The sequence below is a fragment of the Physella acuta genome, unplaced genomic scaffold (assembly GCF_028476545.2).
Source record: "Physella acuta isolate Inbredline_101_S28 unplaced genomic scaffold, ASM2847654v3 ptg001718l, whole genome shotgun sequence".
NCBI lineage: Eukaryota > Metazoa > Mollusca > Gastropoda > Physidae > Physella > Physella acuta.
Genome location: NW_026733230.1, coordinates 83,929 through 106,105, shown reverse-complemented (window position 1 = coordinate 106,105; position 22,177 = coordinate 83,929). Strand labels below are relative to the sequence as shown.

The following is a 22,177-nucleotide window of genomic DNA, read 5'->3' as shown; positions in this document are numbered from 1 at the left end:
ATAATTTAGGTTTAAAATTAAAAATTCCTAAGCCCTTCAATTAAAGAAACTGCATACTTTAGAAGAATTGTTTGCTCTAGCAAATAATGTTGGTTAAAAAAAAAATCACAGTTACCTTCCCCTTAATTTTGGTGATCTAAAAGAACTTTAATAGCTGGAGACAGACAACTCCAAAATCAAACAGCCTTGTAGTTTGGTTCCAATATATTGACAAAGGCCATCAAAGCAAGAAATAAAAGCAGGCCGAAATCAGATGACACACAATACTCAATTGGAAATCCCATCCTATATTACAGTTACGAACAAAGAAAGTAAATAAACATTAGATTGTTAAAATCTCTTTAATTTTGGTTAAGACCTGTGTTAAATGGTAAAAAAAATCCATGTAAACATCCCCCCACCCCAAATCTTGGTGATTAAATACAGTGGCAGAATATTTACATAAACAATACATACATTTTTACTCATCATGTTGCATTATTTATGTAGGCTTGTTAGTCCACCAATCAGAATACATGATGTGTCAACAGGGCACCATCAGTGAGCTTTATTTAAGGTCAAGGTCAGGCTTTAGATCTTAGTGTTTACAATTTGTGTCAATGTAAGTTTTGAGTCAACATATTACAAGAAATTTTTTTCAAATGACTTGAGCCAGAAAACTTGGAAACTAAATCATGTAGGCTTATATTATATAATAATAAAACAACTAAAAAAGAGAATAAACATAACTTGTCTTCAAATATAAAAGAAGAAAATATATTGAAATATATTGAAAAGATTTCTGGACTAAAAACAGTATTATTATAGAGGTTTATTTTCTAACTTTGGTGTTACATGTTATAAAGATGCTACATTAAGTCCATATGGAAGTTTAAATTTTTTTTGCTGATTTGATTTGGTTCATTAGTTAAAACTTGATCAGTAGCTCTAAATGATTATTATCTGCCTCTAATTATGCATTAGAAGATCCATTGACTCCGCTCATATGACTGACTATCATCAATGTAAATATTCCAGGTGGATGATCTAAAACATACAAACAACCATATAAAACATACAAACAACCATATAAAACATACAAACAACCATATAAAACATACAACCATCAAAAACCTGTTGCAGCCTCTACTATTTAACTACCCTCTTGTCATCTCCCCCTTCGTTATTGAATATAAACATTTTTTAATTAATTTTTAATGACTAATTCAATATCTTAGATTGAAAATTTGATATTCTTGAGTGCTCACAAGCCCATAGACATAGTGACCTAAGCAAAAAAATCCATTCTAATCATCACACTATGGCCAAATACATGTACACCAGGAATAGTACATCACAGCTACACATAACCAGGAGTAAAACAACACAGCAACAACAAACTTTAGGTCAGTGGCCTTGAGGGTTGTAAGGACCATGTCCTCAACCTTGAGGGTTGTCCCGTCCTCAACCCTCTACATCCAGCTCTTCCAGGAGGTTGTCAATGAGTCTCAGTTTTTCATTGGCTTCCTCCATTTCGCTGTAGGTCAAAACAAAGCTGGTTATGTAGTAGCGTATTTCATCCACAATGTCGATGCTGTCTGTCTCCTCCCTGGCCTGAACATTTCCGGCATCCTCTAGAACCAGTTGGTGAAAGTCTTCCTGGACGATGATCTAAAACATACAAACAACCATCACAACATACAAACAACCATCACAACATACAAACAACCATCACAACATACAAACAACCATCACAACATACAAACAACCATCACAACATACAAACAACCATCACAACATACAAACAACCATCACAACATACCAACAGCCATCACAACATACAAACAACCATCACAACATGCAAACAGCCATCACAACATACAAACAACCATCACAACATACAAACAACCATCACAACATACAAACAACCATCACAACATACAAACAACCATCACAACATACAAACAACCATCACAACATACCAACAACCATCACAACATACAAACAACCATCACAACATGCAAACAACCATCACAACATGCAAACAGCCATCACAACATACAAACAACCATCACAACATACAAACAACCATCACAACATACAAACAACCATCACAACATACAAACAACCATCACAACATACAAACAACCATCACAACATACAAACAACCATCACAAACTGCTTGTATTAGCCACCTGTGTCTAAATTAATCCCAGTTTTAAGACAAATTGAGGTTTAACATAGAAAATCTATTATTTGGTACCAGCATGACCTTCACCTTGGAGAGGTGGTTGGCTATGAATTGAGCACAGTGTGATTCCAGCCTAGGGAGTCCAAAGAGCCTGGAGGTCCTGATGATTGAGACAACGTTAGCCTCCTCCACAAAGTCCATCATGGAGGTGCCACACTGGCGCTTGAGGCCTGCCAGAAGGTACATGTCAGCTGCCATCAGCACATCACACACCACGCCTGGGCTCAGCTGGGAAATATTCAATAGCTACTGGTGTCTCATTCAAATCATGGGACTCACCAGCACATCACACACCACACCTGGGACTTGCTGACAATCATGGGACTTGCTGTAAATCATGGGACTTGCTGCAAATCATGGGACTTGCTGTAAATCATGGGACTTGCTGCAAATCATGGGACTTGCTGCAAATCATGGGACTTGCTGACAATCATGGGACTTGCTGTAAATCATGGGACTTGCTGCAAATCATGGGACTTGCTGTAAATCATGGGACTTTGCTGTAAATCATGGGACTTGCTGCAAATCATGGGACTTGCTGCAAATCATGGGACTTGCTGCAAATCATGGGACTTGCTGCAAATCATGGGACTTGCTGCAAATAATGGGACTTGCTGCAAATCATGGGACTTGCTGACAATCATGGGACTTGCTGTAAATCATGGGACTTGCTGCAAATCATGGGACTTGCTGTAAATCATGGGACTTGCTGCAAATCATGGGACTTGCTGCAAATCATGGGACTTGCTGCAAATCATGGGACTTGCTGCAAATCATGGGACTTGCTGCAAATAATGGGACTTGCTGCAAATCATGGGACTTGCTGCAAATCATGGGACTAGCTGCAAATCATGGGACTTGCTGCAAATAATGGGACTTGCTGTAAATCATGGGACTTGCTGTAAATCATGGGACCTGCTGTAAATCATGGGACTTGCTGTAAATCATGGGACTTGCTGTAAATCATGCAAGTTGCTGCAAATCATGTGACTACTGAAGTCTAATACTCCTTAGTAATTTAGAATAAACAGAATTGATAGAGAAATGCAACTTTCAAATTATTGACATCTCATGCCTTCAAATCTTACATGACCCATGTGCTAGACAATACAAAGGAACTTACTTCACATGAGTCAGAATAGATGTATGTTAGTATCCTAGACAATACAAAGGAACTTACTTCACAAGAGTCAGAATAGATGTATGTTAGTATCTTAGACAATACAAAGGAACTTACTTCACAAGAGTCAGAATAGATGTATGTTAGTATCCTAGACAATACAAAGGAACTCTTACTTCACAAGAGTCAGAATAGATGTATGTTAGTATCCTAGACAATACAAAGGAACTTACTTCACAAGAGTCAGAATAGATGTATGTTAGTATCCTAGACAATACAAAGGAACTCTTACTTCACAAGAGTCAGAATAGATGTATGTTAGTATCCTAGACAATACAAAGGAACTTACTTCACAAGAGTCAGAATAGATGTATGTTAGTATCCTAGACAATACAAAGGAACTCTTACTTCACAAGAGTCAGAATAGATGTATGTTAGTATCCTAGACAATACAAAGGAACTTACTTCACAAGAGTCAGAATAGATGTATGTTAGTATCCTAGACAATACAAAGGAACTCTTACTTCACAAGAGTCAGAATAGATGTATGTTAGTATCCTAGACAATACAAAGGAACTTACTTCACAAGAGTCAGAATAGATGTATGTTAGTATCCTAGACAATACAAAGGAACTTACTTCACAAGAGTCAGAATAGATGTATGTTAGTATCCTAGACAATACAAAGGAACTTACTTCACAAGAGTCAGAATAGATGTATGTTAGTATCCTAGACAATACAAAGGAACTTACTTCACAAGAGTCAGAATAGATGTATGTTAGTATCCTAGACAATACAAAGGAACTTACTTCACAAGAGTCAGAATAGATGTATGTTAGTATCCTAGACAATACAAAGGAACTTACTTCACAAGAGTCAGAATAGATGTATGTTAGTATCCTAGACAATACAAAGGAACTTACTTCACAAGAGTCAGAATAGATGTATGTTAGTATCCGAATGAAAATATCTGCAGCGACTTGATGCAGGTAGATGATTGGCACATTTTCACTGCATTTATTCTCACCAAAATGGTCCTCAAGTAGAGCTTTAAAATAGTCACTACGACCACAGAAGAATGCCTGCAGACAAGAGACACATTATACAAGAGACCAGCTTTACACAATTATACATGTAAATAGTCAGGGATAATTGTTTCATTGTAATTTAGTAAATGATAAATTACAAGTGACAATTAAATAGTCCAAGTAAAATTATGAGAGTTACGTGGTACAAGTTTATTGATGACAGTGAGGTGTTATTGATGATAGTGAGGTGGTACAAGTTTATTGATGACAGTGAGGTGGTACAAGTTTATTGATGACAGTGACGTGGTACAAGTTTATTGATGACAGTGAGGTGTTATTGATGACAGTGAGGTGGTACAAGTTTATTGATGACAGTGAGGTGGTACAAGTTTATTGATGACAGTGAGGTGGTACAAGTTTCTTGATGACAGTGAGGTGGTACAAGTTTATTGATGACAGTGAGGTGGTACAAGTTTATTGATGACAGTGAGGTGGTACAAGTTTATTGATGACAGTGACGTGGTACAAGTTTATTGATGACAATGACGTGGTACTTAAGTACTATCAAACCTTGTGGCACATAAACTTTTGTTCCTCCACCACAAAACACACATCTGCATAACTCAAACTCTCTGGATCAAATGGAAGCTCTCCTAAAACCTGAAGAACAAAATCCAAAAGATGAATAGGTCCTGATTAATGTAGGTTACTCTTAACTTTATCCTAATATTAATTCTTAGGAATTTTTTTATTAACTATCTTTATTCAAAATTAATCTGAATGTGAATTTTTAAAAATAAAATTCTAAGTGTGATTGAGGAATTGTATGCGTTAAATATGATCTATATGATGACTACTTCTATTACTAACACTCCATCTATAAACTTGTGATGAGGATGGGAACACTGTAGATCTGGGTAGCTTTATAAACAGAGTGAGTTAAAATACCAGAAGATAAATTAGGCTATAGCTAGACTAACACACATGCCAGATTTACAGTCAAGAATTGTAGTTAGGGAGATGTACTTTTCATTGAAAGAGCAGCGACATTTTAGATTACTATTTTCCGTATTTTAGATAAAATTTGACTGAAAATATCAGCAGAAAATCAGAACTAAAAGTAAACTTGAGAAATCCATTGAAATTCTGAATTCTGATCTACATTAAATCTTAATCTAGCTACATCATACCCAACGCAATCGTCCAATTGAAAAGAAATGTGCATATTCGATTGTCTCTTTCACCTGATATATGCACTGCAGGCCAAGTGTAATACACAATTTAAGTAGGAATATGTGGAATGAGCATGTGGTCGGTTTCCAAAAGTCAATTTCCATTTTTTTTTCCTAATTTTTAAACCTCAGCAAAAAATTAGCAGCAATCGGAAATCGGCAGGAAAATTCGAAGAAAATAAAATTAACGGAGGAAAGTTTCAGCTGAAATGGAAAAATCGCATTTCTGCTAAAAATCAGAAAAGTCACATCCCTGTATCTATGTGACTTCACAACATTCAGACATGATGACAAATGACATAGGTACCCAGCCAAGATGTCAAGTGACATATGACACCCAGCCAAGATGTCAAGTGACATATGACACCCAGCCAAGATGTCAAGTGACATATGACACCCACCCAAGATGTCAAGTGACATATGACACCCAGCCAAGATGTCAAGTGACATATGACACCCACCCAAGATGTCAAGTGACATATGACACCCAGCCAAGATGTCAAGTGACATATGACACCCACCCAAGATGACAGCCCATCAGGCAGAGCTGCTTGTGCCAGCTGGGCCAGGTCTTGTTGAAGCGAGTCGCTGCCATTGGTTGGATCCAGAACAAGGGTGGTCACTCTAACACCAGGCTTGGAACTTTCTAGAAACAAATGTCAGCCATTTCAGTTGCACATTCTAGATCAGATAAACTTTCTAGCAGAAACAAACATCACCCATTTCAGTAGCACATTCTTACATTCTAGATCAGATAAACTTTCTAGCAGAAACAAACATCACCCATTTCAGTTGCACATTCTAGATCAGACAAACTCAAGTTTACGTGGATGTATAACAAGAATAACAAACCCCAGGACTGTGTTTTTTTCATCTTGTCTTCTATCTGGGTCACCAGCTGGTCTAGTTGACAGTGCCTGGCCAATCGGACACAGTCTCCAACTAGGTCAATGGACACTTCCATGTGACCTGCGGAGGTCATTACACACATCAAAACTAGGTCAATGGACTTCCATGTGACCTGTGGAGGTCATTACACACTTCAAAACTAGGTCAATGGACACTTCCATGTGACCTGCAGAGGTCATTACACACATCAAAACTAGGTCAATGGACTTCCATGTGACCTGTGGAGGTCATTACACACTTCAAAACTAGGTCAATGGACACTTCCATGTGACCTGCAGAGGTCATTACACACATCAAAACTAGGTCAATGGACTTCCATGTGACCTGTGGAGGTCATTACACACATCAAAACTAGGTCAATGGACACTTCAATGTGACCTGCAGAGGTCATTACACACATCAAAACTAGGTCAATGGACACTTCCATGTGACCTGCGGAGGTCATTACACACATCAAAACTAGGTCAATGGACACTTCCATGTGACCTGCAGAGGTCATTACACACATCAAAACTAGGTCAATGGACACTTCCATGTGACCTGTGGAGGTCATTACACACATCAAAACTAGGTCATCATCTCATGTAGAAAACAAAAATTTCAAACCTAACTAGCATCATTTGATTGGGTTGATTAATTAGACTAATAACCTTCTTGGGCATTGGTTGAGATGGGTTAACTGCCCCTGTAACTGAACAAGCTGTTACCTGTATAAATATATTGCAAGATGGATTTAAATGCTCCTTGTGACATCTGAAAGAGAATAAAAAATATAAAAAATTGGAGATCTAGATCTAGATATGAATAAAAAATTGGATATCCAGATATGAATAAAAAATTGGAGATCCAGATATGAATAAAAAATTGGAGATCCAGATATGAATAAAAAATTGGAGATCTAGATATGAATAAAAAATTGGAGATCTAGATATGAATAAAAAATTGGAGATCTAGATATGAATAAAAAATTGGAGATCTAGATATGAATAAAAAATTGGAGATCTAGATATGAATAAAAAATTGGAGATCTAGATATGAATAAAAAATTGGAGATCTAGATATGAATAAAAAATTGGAGATCTAGATATGAATAAAAAATTGGAGATCTAGATATGAATAAAAAATTGGAGATCTAGATATGAATAAAAAATTGGAGATCTAGATATGAATAAAAAATTGGAGATCTAGATATGAATAAAAAATTGGAGATCTAGATATGAATAAAAAATTGGAGATCTAGATATGAATAAAAAATTGGAGATCTAGATATGAATAAAAAATTGGAGATCTAGATATGAATAAAAAATTGGAGATCTAGATATGAATAAAAAATTGGAGATCTAGATATGAATAAAAAATTGGAGATCTAGATATGAATAAAAAATTGGAGATCTAGATATGAATAAAAAATTGGAGATCTAGATATGAATAAAAAATTGGAGATCTAGATATGAATAAAAAATTGGAGATCTAGATATGAATAAAAAATTGGAGATCTAGATATGAATAAAAAATTGGAGATCTAGATATGAATAAAAAATTGGAGATCTAGATATGAATAAAAAATTGGAGATCTAGATATGAATAAAAAATTGGAGATCTAGATATGAATAAAAAATTGGAGATCTAGATATGAATAAAAAATTGGAGATCTAGATATGAATAAAAAATTGGAGATCTAGATATGAATAAAAAATTGGAGATCTAGATATGAATAAAAAATTGGAGATCTAGATATGAATAAAAAATTGGAGATCTAGATATGAATAAAAAATTGGAGATCTAGATATGAATAAAAAATTGGAGATCTAGATATGAATAAAAAATTGGAGATCTAGATATGAATAAAAAATTGGAGATCTAGATATGAATAAAAAATTGGAGATCTAGATATGAATAAAAAATTGGAGATCTAGATATGAATAAAAAATTGGAGATCTAGATATGAATAAAAAATTGGAGATCTAGATATGAATAAAAAATTGGAGATCTAGATATGAATAAAAAATTGGAGATCTAGATATGAATAAAAAATTGGAGATCTAGATATGAATAAAAAATTGGAGATCTAGATATGAATAAAAAATTGGAGATCTAGATATGAATAAAAAATTGGAGATCTAGATATGAATAAAAAATTGGAGATCTAGATATACTTTAGGGAGGTGGGAGGGTTTTGGCATTGGGGTTTATTGATATACAAGTTTGACTGTTTGATAGTTTTTTGGTGAAAATATGTCGAAAATATTTGACTTATAACCTTCATAGAATAAAAAAAAACTATTTATGACTTGGGTTTTAAAGAGCAGACTATTTCGTGCCTACCTGCGAGTGATTGAGTTCTATAACCCTTCTATCCTGCCTACCTGCCAGTGATTGAGTTCTATAACCCTTCTATCCTGCGAGTGATTGAGTTCTATAACCCTTCTATCCTGCCTACCTGTGAGTTATTGAGTTCTATAACCCTTCTATCCTGCCTACCTGCCAGTGATTGAGTTCTATAACCCTTCTATCCTGCCTACCTGCCAGTGATTGAGTTCTATAACCCTTCTATCCTGCCTACCTGCCAGTGATTGAGTTCTATAACCCTTCTATCCTGCAAGTGATTGAGTTCTATAACCCTTCTATCCTGCCTACCTGCCAGTGATTGAGTTCTATAACCCTTCTATCCTGCCTACCTGCCAGTGATTGAGTTCTATAACCCTTCTATCCTGCCTCCCTGCCAGTGATTGAGTTCTATAACCCTTCTATCCTGCGAGTGATTGAGTTCTATAACCCTTCTATCCTGCCTACCTGCCAGTGATTGAGTTCTATAACCCTTCTATCCTGCCTACCTGCGAGTGATTGAGTTCTATAACCCTACTATCCTGCCTACCTGCCAGTGATTGAGTTCTATAACCCTTCTATCCTGCCTACCTGTGAGTGATTGAGTTCTATAACCCTTCTATCCTGCCTACCTGCCAGTGATTGAGTTCTATAACCCTTCTATCCTGCCTACCTGCCAGTGATTGAGTTCTATAACCCTTCTATCCTGCCTACCTGCCAGTGATTGAGTTCTATAACCCTTCTATCCTGCCTACCTGCCAGTGATTGAGTTCTATAACCCTTCTATCCTGCCTACCTGCCAGTGATTGAGTTCTATAACCCTTCTATCCTGCCTACTTGCCAGTGATTGAGTTCTATAACCCTTCTATCCTGCCTACCTGCCAGTGATTGAGTTCTATAACCCTTCTATCCTGCGAGTGATTGAGTTCTATAACCCTACTATCCTGCCTACCTGCCAGTGATTGAGTTCTATAACCCTTCTATCCTGCCTACCTGCGAGTGATTGAGTTCTATAACCCTTCTATCCTGCGAGTGATTGAGTTCTATAACCCTTCTATCCTGCCTACCTGCGAGTTATTGAGTTCTATAACCCTTCTATCCTGCCTACCTGCCAGTGATTGAGTTCTATAACCCTTCTATCCTGCCTACCTGCCAGTGATTGAGTTCTATAACCCTTCTATCCTGCCTACCTGTGAGTGATTGATTTCTATAACCCTTCTATCCTGCCTACCTGCCAGTGATTGAGTTCTATAACCCTTCTATCCTGCCTACCTGCAAGTGATTGAGTTCTATAACCCTTCTATCCTGCCTACCTGCCAGTGATTGAGTTCTATAACCCTTCTATCCTGCCTACCTGTGAGTGATTGAGTTCTATAACCCTTCTATCCTGCCTACCTGCCAGTGATTGAGTTCTATAACCCTTCTATCCTGCGAGTGATTGAGTTCTATAACCCTACTATCCTGCCTACCTGCCAGTGATTGAGTTCTATAACCCTTCTATCCTGCGAGTGATTGAGTTCTATAACCCTTCTATCCTGCGAGTGATTGAGTTCTATAACCCTACTATCCTGCCTACCTGCCAGTGATTGAGTTCTATAACCCTTCTATCCTGCGAGTGATTGAGTTCTATAACCCTACTATCCTGCCTACCTGCAAGTGATTGAGTTCTATAACCCTTCTATCCTGCGAGTGATTGAGTTCTATAACCCTACTATCCTGCCTACCTGCCAGTGATTGAGTTCTATAACCCTATTATCCTGCCTACCTGCAAGTGATTGAGTTCTATAACCCTTCTATCCTGCCTACCTGCCAGTGATTGAGTTCTATAACCCTTCTATCCTGCCTCCCTGCCAGTGATTGAGTTCTATAACCCTTCTATCCTGCCTACCTGCCAGTGATTGAGTTCTATAACCCTTCTATCCTGCCTACCTGTGAGTGATTGAGTTCTATAACCCTTCTATCCTGCCTACCTGCCAGTGATTGAGTTCTATAACCTTTCTATCCTGCCTACCTGTGAGTGATTGAGTTCTATAACCCTACTATCCTGCCTACCTGCCAGTGATTGAGTTCTATAACCCTTCTATCCTGCCTACCTGTGAGTGATTGAGTTCTATAACCCTACTATCCTGCCTACCTGCCAGTGATTGAGTTCTATAACCCTTCTATCCTGCCTACCTGCGAATGATTGAGTTCTATAACCCTTCTATCCTGCGAGTGATTGAGTTCTATAACCCTTCTATCCTGCCTACCTGCGAGTGATTGAGTTCTATAACCCTTCTATCCTGCCTACCTGCCAGTGATTGAGTTCTATAACCCTTCTATCCTGCCTACCTGCCAGTGATTGAGTTCTATAACCCTTCTATCCTGCCTACCTGCCAGTGATTGAGTTCTATAACCCTTCTATCCTGCGAGTGATTGAGTTCTATAACCCTACTATCCTGCCTACCTGCCAATGATTGAGTTCTATAACCCTTCTATCCTGCCTACCTGCGAGTGATTGAGTTCTATAACCCTTCTATCCTGCGAGTGATTGAGTTCTATAACCCTTCTATCCTGCCTACCTGCGAGTTATTGAGTTCTATAACCCTTCTATCCTGCCTACCTGCCAGTGATTGAGTTCTATAACCCTTCTATCCTGCCTACCTGCCAGTGATTGAGTTCTATAACCCTTCTATCCTGCCTACCTGTGAGTGATTGAGTTCTATAACCCTTCTATCCTGCCTACCTGCCAGTGATTGAGTTCTATAACCCTTCTATCCTGCCTACCTGCAAGTGATTGAGTTCTATAACCCTTCTATCCTGCCTACCTGCCAGTGATTGAGTTCTATAACCCTTCTATCCTGCGAGTGATTGAGTTCTATAACCCTACTATCCTGCCTACCTGCCAGTGATTGAGTTCTATAACCCTTCTATCCTGCGAGTGATTGAGTTCTATAACCCTACTATCCTGCCTACCTGCCAGTGATTGAGTTCTATAACCCTTCTATCCTGCGAGTGATTGAGTTCTATAACCCTACTATCCTGCCTACCTGCCAGTGATTGAGTTCTATAACCCTTCTATCCTGCGAGTGATTGAGTTCTATAACCCTACTATCCTGCCTACCTGCAAGTGATTGAGTTCTATAACCCTTCTATCCTGCGAGTGATTGAGTTCTATAACCCTACTATCCTGCCTACCTGCCAGTGATTGAGTTCTATAACCCTTCTATCCTGCCTACCTGCCAGTGATTGAGTTCTATAACCCTTCTATCCTGCCTACCTGCGAGTGATTGAGTTCTATAACCCTTCTATCCTGCCTCCCTGCCAGTGATTGAGTTCTATAACCCTTCTATCCTGCGAGTGATTGAGTTCTATAACCCTTCTATCCTGCCTACCTGCCAGTGATTGAGTTCTATAACCCTTCTATCCTGCCTACCTGTGAGTTATTGAGTTCTTTAACCCTTCTATCCTGCCTACCTGCCAGTGATTGAGTTCTATAACCCTTCTATCCTGCCTACCTGCGAGTGATTGAGTTCTATAACCCTTCTATCCTGCCTCCCTGCCAGTGATTGAGTTCTATAACCCTTCTATCCTGCGAGTGATTGAGTTCTATAACCCTTCTATCCTGCCTACCTGCCAGTGATTGAGTTCTATAACCCTTCTATCCTGCCTACCTGCCAGTGATTGAGTTCTATAACCCTTCTATCCTGCCTACCTGCGAGTGATTGAGTTCTATAACCCTTCTATCCTGCCTCCCTGCCAGTGATTGAGTTCTATAACCCTTCTATCCTGCGAGTGATTGAGTTCTATAACCCTTCTATCCTGCCTACCTGCCAGTGATTGAGTTCTATAACCCTTCTATCCTGCCTACCTGTGAGTTATTGAGTTCTTTAACCCTTCTATCCTGCCTACCTGCCAGTGATTGAGTTCTATAACCCTTCTATCCTGCCTACCTGCGAGTGATTGAGTTCTATAACCCTTCTATCCTGCCTCCCTGCCAGTGATTGAGTTCTATAACCCTTCTATCCTGCGAGTGATTGAGTTCTATAACCCTTCTATCCTGCCTACCTGCCAGTGATTGAGTTCTATAACCCTTCTATCCTGCCTACCTGCCAGTGATTGAGTTCTATAACCCTTCTATCCTGCCTACCTGCCAGTGATTGAGTTCTATAACCCTTCTATCCTGCCTACCTGTGAGTTATTGAGATCTATAACCCTTCTATCCTGCCTACCTGCAAGTGATTGAGTTCTATAACCCTTCTATCCTGCGAGTGATTGAGTTCTATAACCCTTCTATCCTGCCTACCTGCCAGTGATTGAGTTCTATAACCCTTCTATCCTGCCTACCTGTGAGTTATTGAGTTCTATAACCCTTCTATCCTGCCTACCTGCAAGTGATTGAGTTCTATAACCCTTCTATCCTGCGAGTGATTGATTTCTATAACCCTTCTATCCTGCCTACTTGCCAGTGATTGAGATCTATAACCCTTCTATCCTGCCTACCTGCCAGTGATTGAGTTCTATAACCCTTCTATCCTGCCTACCTGCCAGTGATTGAGTTCTATAACCCTTCTATCCTGCCTACCTGCGAGTTATTGAGTTCTATAACCCTTCTATCCTGCCTACCTGCGAGTGATTGAGTTCTATAACCCTTCTATCCTGCCTACCTGCGAGTGATTGAGTTCTATAACCCTTCTATCCTGCCACTTGGTTTTAAACATCCGGGCAAAGAAAAGAGAACGCGCACTCAGTATGCAGCGGTGGGCAGATAATTCTTCTCCATGGACACTAAACAGCACATCACTGTACAGCCTGTTTTCTAGCAGCCTGTTGGGTGAAACATTTAAAACACATCACTGTACAGCCTGTTGGGTGAAGCATTTAAAACACATCACTGTACAGCCTGTTGGGTGAAACATTTAAAACACATCACTGTACAGCCTGTTGGGTGAAACATTTAAAACACATCACTGTACAGCCTGTTGGGTGAAACATTTAAAACACATCACTGTACAGCCTGTTGGGTGAAACATTTAAAACACATCACTGTACAGCCTGTTGGGTGAAACATTTAAAACACATCACTGTACAGCCTGTTGGGTGAAACATTTAAAACACATCACTGTACAGCCTGTTGGGTGAAACATTTAAAACACATCACTGTACAGCCTGTTGGGTGAAACATTTAAAACACATCACTGTACAGCCTGTTGGGTGAAACATTTAAAACACATCACTGTACAGCCTGTTGGGTGAAACATTTAAAACACATCACTGTACAGCCTGTTGGGTGAAACATTTAAAACACATCACTGTACAGCCTGTTGGGTGAAACATTTAAAACACATCACTGTACAGCCTGTTGGGTGAAACATTTAAAACACATCACTGTACAGCCTGCTGGGTGAAACATTTAAAACACATCACTGTACAGCCTGTTGGGTGAAACATTTAAAACACATCACTGTACAGCCTGTTGGTGAAACATTTAAAACACATCACTGTACAGCCTGCTGGGTGAAACATTTAAAACACATCACTGTACAGCCTGTTGGTGAAACATTTAAAACACATCACTGTACAGCCTGCTGGGTGAAACATTTAAAACACATCACTGTACAGCCTGTTGGTGAAACATTTAAAACACATCACTGTACAGCCTGCTGGGTGAAACATTTAAAACACATCACTGTACAGCCTGTTGGTGAAACATTTAAAACACATCACTGTACAGCCTGTTGGTGAAACATTTAAAACACATCACTGTACAGCCTGTTGGGTGAAACATTTAAAACACATCACTGTACAGCCTGTTGGATGAAACATTTAAAACACATCACTGTACAGCCTGTTGGGTGAAACATTTAAAACACATCACTGTACAGCCTGTTGGGTGAAACATTTAAAACACATCACTGTACAGCCTGTTGGGTGAAACATTTAAAACACATCACTGTACAGCCTGTTGGGTGAAACATTTAAAACACATCACTGTACAGCCTGTCCAAATATTTTTTTCAAATAACAAACTGCTGAAACAACATTTTCTAAAACTAATTTGATTAGGAAAGTTAAAAACTAATTTGATTAGAAAAGTTAAAATATAAAATCTGTTTAGAAAACTAAATAAAATATAAAAACATAACAGTACAATTTTTTAGGTAGAAAGTAAACTATTTTAAACCTGCGCATAAACTCCTCATACAGGTCTCTTCGTATAGTTCTAGAAGAAATAACATGATAGCTCCGTAAAAGGTTGCGTATGTCATCTGTCAGAGCACCGTACAAACATCGCTCGCCATCAAATGTGTTGGCTTCACACTTGGCTCCTGTCCCAAAGCAAAACATATAAAAGTATAAAGCTGATTTCAGGGAGTTTTTTGGATTTACTCCATATACAGAACATATTAAAAACCTGCATTATTTGTATATTTTTTAGTCTTATTTTTTAATCCAATTTTTTTAATCAAAATTTTTTAATCCAATTATTTTAATCAAAATTTTTAAATCTAATTTTATAATCCAATGAAAAACTACATGTTACAGATTCCCTTAATTAACTTACCTCTTTCTAGTAAATATTCTACTATATCTCTGTGCCCACACAGGCATGCATAGTACCTGGAATAAAATTGTATTTGTTTTACACCATAGTACCTGGAATAAAATTGTATTTGTTTTACACCATAGTACCTGGAATAAAATTGTGAGCTATCCTACTAGAGACTGAGGTTTTCACCAAACTTACAATTGTGTGCTATCCTACTAGAGACTGAGGTTTTCACCAAACTTACAATTGTGTGCTATCCTACTAGAGACTGAGGTTTTCACCAAACTTACAATGGTGTGCTATCCTACTAGAGACTGAGGTTTTCACCAAACTTACAATTGTGTGCTATCCTACTAGAGACTGAGGTTTTCACCAAACTTACAATGGTGTGCTATCCTACTAGAGACTGAGGTTTTCACCAAACTTACAATTGTGTGCTATCCTACTAGAGACTGAGGTTTTCACCAAACTTTCAATGGTGTGCTATCCTACTAGACACTGAGGTTTTCACCTAACTTACAATGGTGTGCTATCCCATTTATCCCTCAGATCAATCTCCACTTCTTTGATGTCCACAAGGTACCTTCAATTAGAAAATAGAAAATCAAAGAAAATTTAGTCTATTTTAATCTTTGTGTTTACCCAGATATATATATATATATATATATATATATATATATATATATATATATATATATATATATATATATATATATATATTAGCGTACCCGTCCTTGCGCTTTGCCGCTGGAATATAAGAAGGGTTTCACAATGTGTTTGCAATCATATATTCTTAGATGCGTGACCTTGTTTTTTAAAGCTGAGGTATTTAAATGGTCCTTAAATGAAACATAGTGCAGATTGTGTCATTCACTTAAGTGACACAAATCAACAGGTTAAACACCAGTGTGACTGATGAAATTTGTTAGCGTTACTACTAAGCTCGACCTCAATTTCTGATTGGATCGTCTAAAAATAGATGCTAATTGCATCATTCGCAATGTGATGAAACTATACGAAGGATTTCCGCACATTACAAAGTTATATTTAGAAGTGTGACTTTTATTTTTTACTTGAGTGGCCCTCCGAAACTTAATTTTTACAGAAATATTGAAACTTAATTTTTACAGAAATATTTTCATTATTTCAAGAACTGTTTGGAATTGTTTGAATTTTTTTACGGACAAAAGGAAACAACCCAGTTAATAATCTAACCTTGGTTGATTTTTCTGATTATTAAAATAAATGTATTACTTGGCCCTCAGCAGCCCATGTGAGCCTTTGGGGGCAGAAACTAAAAATTTTTTTTTGCAGCCAAATCAAACCCTGCAGGGGCGGCAGGGGACGCGCCTGGGTCAATATAGTGTATAGCCTTTTTTTAATTTTAAATGAATGTAGGTGCCATAGTGCTTGCAGGGGAGCCCGGGGTTGGCCTGTCAAAGTTTTAACGCTGAATATAGTAGTACCTCTTACCCGCTGAATATAGTAGTACCTCTTACCCGCTATACAGGGCACACGATTAACGGATGCCAACTGCTAACATAACCGCTCTGGAACTGTGGGCGCCAAATTGTTTATTGGCAAAAATTGCTATCTCCTGGACGCCTCCCATATAAAATTTTAATTATTTTGTTCACAGAAACCTTCTCGGGAGTATTCTCATCAACCCCCCAAAGTTTCATGGCACTCGGATAAATGGTGTCGAACCGTATCTGACTTTTATTTATTTTATAAACAATATATAAAGAAAAATCGCACCCTCCGGGGGCGCCGCCCTTGCAAAATTAAAAAAGATTTTTTAGCAGATCCCTTCCCTGTAGTGTTACAATCAACTCCCCAAATTTCATGGTGGTCTGATGAAAGGTGTAATAATGCATAAAAGACAGGCAGACTCACACACACACACATTGCTTTATATATATATATATATATATATATATATATATATATATATATATATATATATATATATATATATATATATATATATATATATATATATATATATATCTAGAAGAGTGGCTGTCCCCAGCTAACAAGCCTCAACTGCCCAAGGGTTCTAACGCGAGACTTTTCGGTTTAGCAACCATAAGCTTTACCGACTCGACCATGCAGACCCCCCGTGTATGATTTTCGTTCCCTAAAACTTTACTTGAGATGCCAATTAAATTACCCTTAAGATGCGTAATCCTTTTAAAAAAAGATTGATAATGTCATTTTAAAAAGCCTGATCTGGGTGTAAACTGTAGTTTGTAGCATGCGCTAATTTGTTTAGGCCAGTCTTTTATGTTCTATCTTTGGAGCAGTCTGTTATGATATGTTACATTGTTGTATTATACGTTAGTTAGAATACGGTCATACAAGTGATACACAATAGCAAATTATCAGAAAAATTTATTATACACATTGGAATATGACATGGGTATTTTCTTGACTAGTTGATAGTATAATGATTCAAGCTAGATGAAACTGACACAACATTTTGCGAAGCCTTGGATTTTGCAGATGTGCGCTGCCTTTTGGCACATAGTCAACAAATGCAGAACAAATTAAACTGGTTGAAGAAGCAGTAATAACCCATTTAATGATTGTGGCATGACATACAGATTAGAATCAGCAGAATATGATGTCTGTTTTACTGTAAGTCTCAGAGCTAGGTGGTTACAGACAGTGGAGAATGAAATAAGAGAAACAAAAAGGTGGTGTTTATCAGAAAGACAGTAAATAACATCACTAAGTAGGTGCTGGTGTAAAGTCCATGGGGAGAAAGGAAGAGAAGGAGACCAATAAAATCATGAAGGAATTTGTTTGAATAGAGATGTGGGAGGCTGGATTATTAGGGTTCTATCTTCATAAAAATTAAGTGAGTTGAGGATGTGTTGCCCACTTCTGTAGGAAGTCAAAAGAATAAAAAGAAGAAAATCAGAAGAGGTTAGAGCAATGATTCTTAACCTGGGTTCAGTTCGAACCACGGAGGTTAGATGAGTCAGTCTCAGGGCTTCGGTGAAGGTCAAGACACACACCAGACTTCACTATTTGATTTTGTAAGTGTGGACAATAGAACTGTTAAGAAGGGTTAGGTGAATGTATATATGAAATCTATGGGGTTCGTTACCTCCAAAAAGTTAACACTGCTATAGTAGAGTGTAATTTGTAAAAGGTCCAGTTTCGGACGTGTCTTTAGAAAAATTTTGATACTAGTACATCACGGTTTTAAATTATCAGTTAGGTAATCATTGTGTTGTACAAATTTACCTTAGTTAACTATTTGAAAACTGCAGTATTAGACTTCTTATGAAACCAGCAATAAAAAAAAATGATCTATTTGGTACAATATACTAATTTTCTAGTAAACAGGTTTATTAAGTCATTTTAAATATAGAAAGCTGTGTTTATTTTTCTTAGTTCTTAAAATTTCATCTAAAGATTATCGCCTTCACCCACCTGCTCCGACAGCATGCTATATTACTGATCATAAAGTGACACAAGAATCTGTTATATTTATTTCTCTTTAATACAGTGGATCCAGGCAAGAGGTAACGCAATCAAATTAAAGTATCTGATCTCTCATGTTGAAGTTGAGAGAATCCTAAGAATCGTACAAAAAACTAGTTGCGTCATTTGTTAAAAAAACGGCTAGTGAATTTGTACATTACGCGTTAATACAAATGGTTTCTATTCAAAGTATATTAAGTATAAACTATTTATCTACTCACTGTTCCGTGTATATCCTTCCTATTTACATTGGCGAAAAAGCATCCCCCACCACCAACTTTTTCTTATGTTACTGTTACACAATACGCTTTAATACAATTGATTTCTTTTCTAAATGTTAAAAGAGTTATCTACTCACCAATCAAGTGCAAATTCTTGTGATTTTTGTTTGCAAAAAAAACCCTCTCCCCCCACCACCAACACCATCTTCAACAAAATTAGTAGAGCGGGTTGTAACGTCACTAACATTTTTTCACGGTTACACAATAGTACAATGTGCTTTGATACAATTGGTTTCTTTTATAAGTGATAAAGGTTATCTACTCACCAATCCAGTGTAAATTCTTCCAATTTTAGTCCGTGAAAAAGCCCCCCCCCCCCCCCCCCCCCGCCCACCCACCCCATCGAGAAAAAAATGGAATGTGGTTTTCGCTGGTTTAAGTTAAATTAGTATGCAAAGGCTTGTAGTTTATAATTCAAAATTGCAGCTTAAAAATGAGCTTTTAATTTTCTTTTCCTACCCTTTTAGCCACACCCCTAGGGTCGTACACTCCCCAACCCATAGCTGCGCCTCTGGTTATTAGACCTATAAAATAAACTTACTGAAGGCGTTGTAAATCTCCGCTTTTACAAGCATAAAACATATCTTGAACATCCATGAATTGAATGAATCATTCATAGACTATAGACTATATCTGATATCTAGAATAATCTAGCTAGATCTATAACTTATAAGTTATAACTATAAGTATAAAATGATAGTTATTTTACTGTTTACTTATTACTTATAGTTAAAAAATTATAGATCTATTGTACTTGTACTAACTACTAGATCTAGAATCTAGTAGTTAGTTGGTAACTTAACTTTTTGTTAACTACTAAGAAAACTATCTTATCTACTCTCTCTAGACTAGTGTAGATACTAAAAATTAAAAAATATAAAATAGTAGGCTAGATAAAATAACTGGTAATCTATCGTTTTGGGTACGTAAAAAAATCGGCCGCGGCTATTAATGTACGAAAACGTTACCTCATTGTCAAGGCTGTAATAGAAGTATATTGTGATATGTTTGTGTCAAATATTATAGATAAATGGATAATAAACCTAAATCAATGGCTAAATATATCAATATAGGCCAGAAATTAACTTTAAACAGCAGTGTCTGCAAGCAAGATTTGCTATATAAACAGCAGCCATTTGTAAAATAGAGTGACTTCCGCCTGAATCGTGCACTATAAGTCTATAAAAATAAAACTTTAACAAGATGGCTGCTATAGTAAATGAGCATGGTTGCATCTGTTGGAAACATCGCTGGTGTTCATTTATTACTAAAAAGTTTTAATTCAATTGTTTAAATACAGGTACATAAAAGAAACAAGGAAATATTTTTGTATTTTTCAAAACATAAATCCTCCTCAAAATGTGAAATAATTATCAAAATGTAAGGAGTCACCTGTTTTTCACATTACAAGTCGCGGGCGATTTTACGTACCCAAAACGATAGATTACCAAAAATAACTCTCCTACTACTAGATCTAGGCCTAATAAAATTTAATAATTATTAATTATTAATATTATTAGAACAACAAGTTACTATTCACTATAGATTCTAGTTAAAGTATAAAAAGTAGAGATCTAGATCTAGATCTAGCTGAGTAGCTCTAAATTAAAAAGTAAAGGTAAACAAAAATAAAAGTGGTGTTTTTATAACTTCAAAACGTAAACAACACATCCTCAGTCCTCAACATAGACTTGGAAAGATTGCCAGATCAATCAGTTGAAAAGAAACAATTTCAAATTATGCGAAAAATTTAAAAAATACTAGATCTAGATCTAGATTAGAACTAGATTAGATCTAGATCTAGCAGAGGGGGGGGGATGGCGCCCCCCCCCCCGGGCGCCGACCCTAGGGGAGCGCCAAAAGGGATAGAAAAAATAATTAAAAGCTCAATTTAAGCTGCAGTTTTGAATTATAAACAGTCAAAATTAAGAAATTTAAACGGCTAGGAACCTTTGCATACGGATTTAACTGTTTTTTACCTTGAATATGTAACCGGAAAACATATACCCTTAAGAAACAGTGACCGGAAAAACCGCTTTCCAGATTTTCCTAGATAGGGGGGGGGGGGTCGCTTTTTCGAATACAAAAATCGGAAAATTTTACACTGGATTAGTGAATAGATAACTGTTATCACTTAGAAAAGAAACCCATTGTACTAAAGCGTATTTTACGATTGTATAACATTTTAAAAAAGGGTTAGTGACGTATAAACATCCGCTCTATCAACTTTGTCCAAGATAGTGGGGAGGGGGCGGGCGCTTTTTCATCAACAAAAACCAAAGGATTTGTACTGGATCGATGAGTAGATAACTTTTTTAACACTTACAAAAGAAACCAATTGTATTAACACTTAATTTACGATTTAACTACCCAGTTTAGCTAAGAAATGACGCGAATTTTAGTAATTCTTTGTACGATTCTTGCGATTCTCTCAACTTCAGCGTGAGATATCAGATACTTTTACTTGATTGCGTTACATCTTACCTGGATCACTGCATTTAAAGAGAACTAAATATCACGTATTCTTGTATCGCTATCCGATCAGTAAGATAGCAGACTGTCCGAGCGGGTGGGTGGAAAGCGACACTCTTTGCCAAAAATTTAAGAGAGAAGAAAATTAGTAAAATAAAATCACATTGGATTGTGGGCCGTAAACAATGCTATAAACAAGCAAAAGTCGTCTTAATATCTAGCGTCCTCTCGCGCGATGGACTTTGATTTATTTTCAAAAGAATTTTGCCGACAACAACGTGTGTTTGATTGTAGGAGAAAAAAGGACTCGGGATGGTGTCTATAGAGTAAAAGTAATCCAACCACAGCTACAGTATTCTTTTTACAAAACAACCATCAAGTCAAAAATGAAAGAATTTTTTTTTAACTATAAAAAAATTGATTATGGTCGGCTGTCGGCCTGCCCCCCCCCCCCCCCCCCCCCCCCGCATTGCAGGGTCTGGCGGCACTGTAGTTCCGCCCCCGATCGTCGGTAAAGTGTTTCCTCTTTCGCATACGCCAACAAACGAATGTGAAA

At 37.3% G+C, this 22,177-nt stretch overlaps 1 protein-coding gene across 9 annotated transcripts; it reads right to left on the bottom strand.

Annotated features, from left to right (window-relative positions):
• Positions 1-340: 340 nt before the first annotated feature.
• LOC131930105 (ankyrin repeat and BTB/POZ domain-containing protein 1) lies at positions 341-20,851 on the bottom strand. 9 transcript variants are annotated; one of them, XM_059286468.1, is made up of 13 exons: positions 20,800-20,851; positions 19,691-19,829; positions 15,894-15,956; positions 15,389-15,444; positions 15,008-15,152; positions 13,491-13,650; positions 7,227-7,272; positions 6,463-6,579; positions 6,132-6,256; positions 4,949-5,038; positions 4,274-4,432; positions 2,258-2,458; positions 341-1,650 (listed from the first exon to the last, which is right to left on the bottom strand). In XM_059286468.1, exons 2-13 carry the CDS (start codon positions 19,744-19,746, stop codon positions 1,444-1,446), a joined length of 1,425 nt encoding a protein of 474 aa, XP_059142451.1. In that variant the 5' UTR covers positions 19,747-19,829; positions 20,800-20,851; the 3' UTR covers positions 341-1,443. The 9 variants fall into 9 exon arrangements, with proteins under 9 accessions (XP_059142451.1, XP_059142450.1, XP_059142457.1 ...); XM_059286467.1 differs by having other exon boundaries at positions 19,691-19,822; positions 20,800-20,840; XM_059286474.1 differs by having other exon boundaries at positions 19,691-19,711; positions 20,800-20,819.
• Positions 20,852-22,177: the final 1,326 nt, after the last annotated feature.